Source organism: Oculina patagonica, chromosome 4 (assembly GCF_052425735.1).
Source record: "Oculina patagonica isolate OP01 chromosome 4, crgOcupat, whole genome shotgun sequence".
NCBI lineage: Eukaryota > Metazoa > Cnidaria > Anthozoa > Scleractinia > Oculinidae > Oculina > Oculina patagonica.
In genome coordinates, this window is record NC_135761.1 from 27,391,743 (window position 1) to 27,393,968 (window position 2,226).

Genomic DNA, 2,226 nt, shown 5'->3' on the forward strand with positions numbered 1-2,226 from the left:
GTCATGACCGTGAAGGACTGGATAGGATAGCTATCAGAAGCCTGCGAGCAGTTGTAAAGCGAGCAGTAGGCGTCTGTGTATTTTTTTGGGCGCGCATTATTTGGAAAAAAGAAAGGAGCGAGACGGCACGACGCGTGGCCGTCTCGCGCTTTTCATATGCACAAAAACAACACAGGCGCCTGCCACGCAGTAGGCTCTTACCGAAAGTGCTAGTAAAAAAAGCATTAAATGCTAAACGAAGTGCTCGTTTTTTGCCAAAAAGTGCTAAAATAATGCTAATTTTTTTAAACAGTGCTCGTGGGTTACATAAAAATGCTCACTTTTTCCGATTTTTTTTTATGTTTTCAGATTTAAGCTAGATTTTCAGTTACATTTTTCAACAACAAAATGAAATGATCAGCTACGCAGGCTATGTTTGATGTCAGAGTACGCTCTCGAGCTATCTCTGCCTTTGTTCCTCGATGACAACGTCGTCATCTTGGAACTAGCCTGCGAACAGGCATTCCGGAGTTTTTTCCCGATAGAACGAGTAAGTGTGATGGACTGAGTTTCTAGAAGGCAACCGCTGACCTATCAAACCTATTCCCAGGCCTGACGTCTCCTTTTAAAAGCCCACTTCCATGAAACAAATGAAAACACGAACGTCGAGGAACACAACAACGAGCACGATGATACGGTTGATGTTATTACGTCTAACACCAATGGAAATAGCACTAACCATCAGCAAAACACGTTGACAAAAAGCTTTTTAGAAAGCTTGAAACCCAAACAAAGCAAGTGGACTCCACCACCTGGCAAATTCACCGCTGTTGATCATTTTATCGACAAATGTCGCAGAGAAGTAAATCAAATTGATTTCAAACGCAGACTAACACAACACAACTTGTCGTTAAATGAACAGCAGGCTTTACGCAAGTTAAGAAATAGAAGGGATGCGGTGATCAGACAGGCTGACAAAAGAGGAGCCTTCGTAGTGTGGAGAAGAGATCTCTACATAGCTGAAGCTAATAGACAACTCGAAGACCACTCGGTTCTACGAAAAGATCCCAAATGATGCAACACAAAGCTCCCAACAAGCGGTCAAGACTTTTATTAGCACAGCTATAGAGAACAACCATCTTCCTCCATCAGCTACCAATCTCATTGTTGAACACCCACGCACCTCCAAATTCTACCTTTTACCAAAGATTCACAAGCCTAACAACCCTGGCAGACCAATAGTATCCGCTTGTTCCTGCCCCACTGAGCTACTGGCCGTCTATCTCGATCATGTAACGGCGCCTTTTGTGCGAAGCCTGGACAGCTATGTTAAAGACACCACGCACATGCTGACCATCCTGGATTCCTTCCGTTTCAGTGACGATGCCACACAACGCTTGGTGTTTTACTATGGACATTAAGTCGCTGTATACAGTCATACCAAACGGTGAAGGTCTCCGCGCACTTAAATACTATCTTGACAAGAGAGAGGTACTTGAACCACCTACAGACACTCTCCTTCGTATGGCAGAACTAGTGTTGACACTGAACACTTTTGAATTTAACGGCGAATTTTACAAACAAACAGGCGGAGTGGCTATGGGTAGTCGACTAGGGCCGAACTATGCGTGTCTTTTTGTTGGCTATGTTGAAGAACGTATGCTATTGAGTTATGCAGGTACAAAGCCAGACCTATACAAACGGTACATGGATGATGTGGCCGGTGCTGCTTCATGTAGTGAAGAAGACCTCCGCCAGTTTCTGGAATTTGCTTCTTCGTTCCACCCAAATCTTGGTCTATTTCCACTGACAAGCTTCCGTTCCTGGACATCTTCTTGAAGCCTCGAGATAATCACATCTCCACTTCTATATACTACAAGGACACGGATAGCCCTCTTACCTCAACTTTGGCTCATCTCACCCATCTAGCTGCAAGTCATCCATTCCATACAGTCAGTTTCTCAGACTGCGCAAGATCTGCAGTGAAAACGATGACTTTGAGAGCGAGGCTAATAAAATGGAGACCTTTTTTGAAGCACGTGGTTACCCGAATGACCTGATAAGGAGAGGGAGAGAACGAGCATCAATTAAATCGAGGGCTGAGCTTCTGGAGAATAACTCTGGAAACAACACCGCCAATGACAGAGTACCATTAGTCACCACCTTCCACCCCATGAACCAGGACGCCTGCAAAATCATTTCAGGAAACTTCAAGATCCTTCACGATGATAGCACGACCAACAATAT

General features: G+C 44.4%; 1 protein-coding gene across 1 annotated transcript; it reads left to right on the plus strand.

Moving 5' to 3' along the window:
• Positions 1 to 1,362: 1,362 nt before the first annotated feature.
• On the plus strand, positions 1,363 to 1,818 carry LOC144648274 (uncharacterized). The gene has a single exon (XM_078507890.1). It carries the CDS (start codon positions 1,363 to 1,365, stop codon positions 1,816 to 1,818), a length of 456 nt encoding a protein of 151 aa, XP_078364016.1.
• The last annotated feature ends 408 nt before the right edge of the window (positions 1,819 to 2,226 follow it).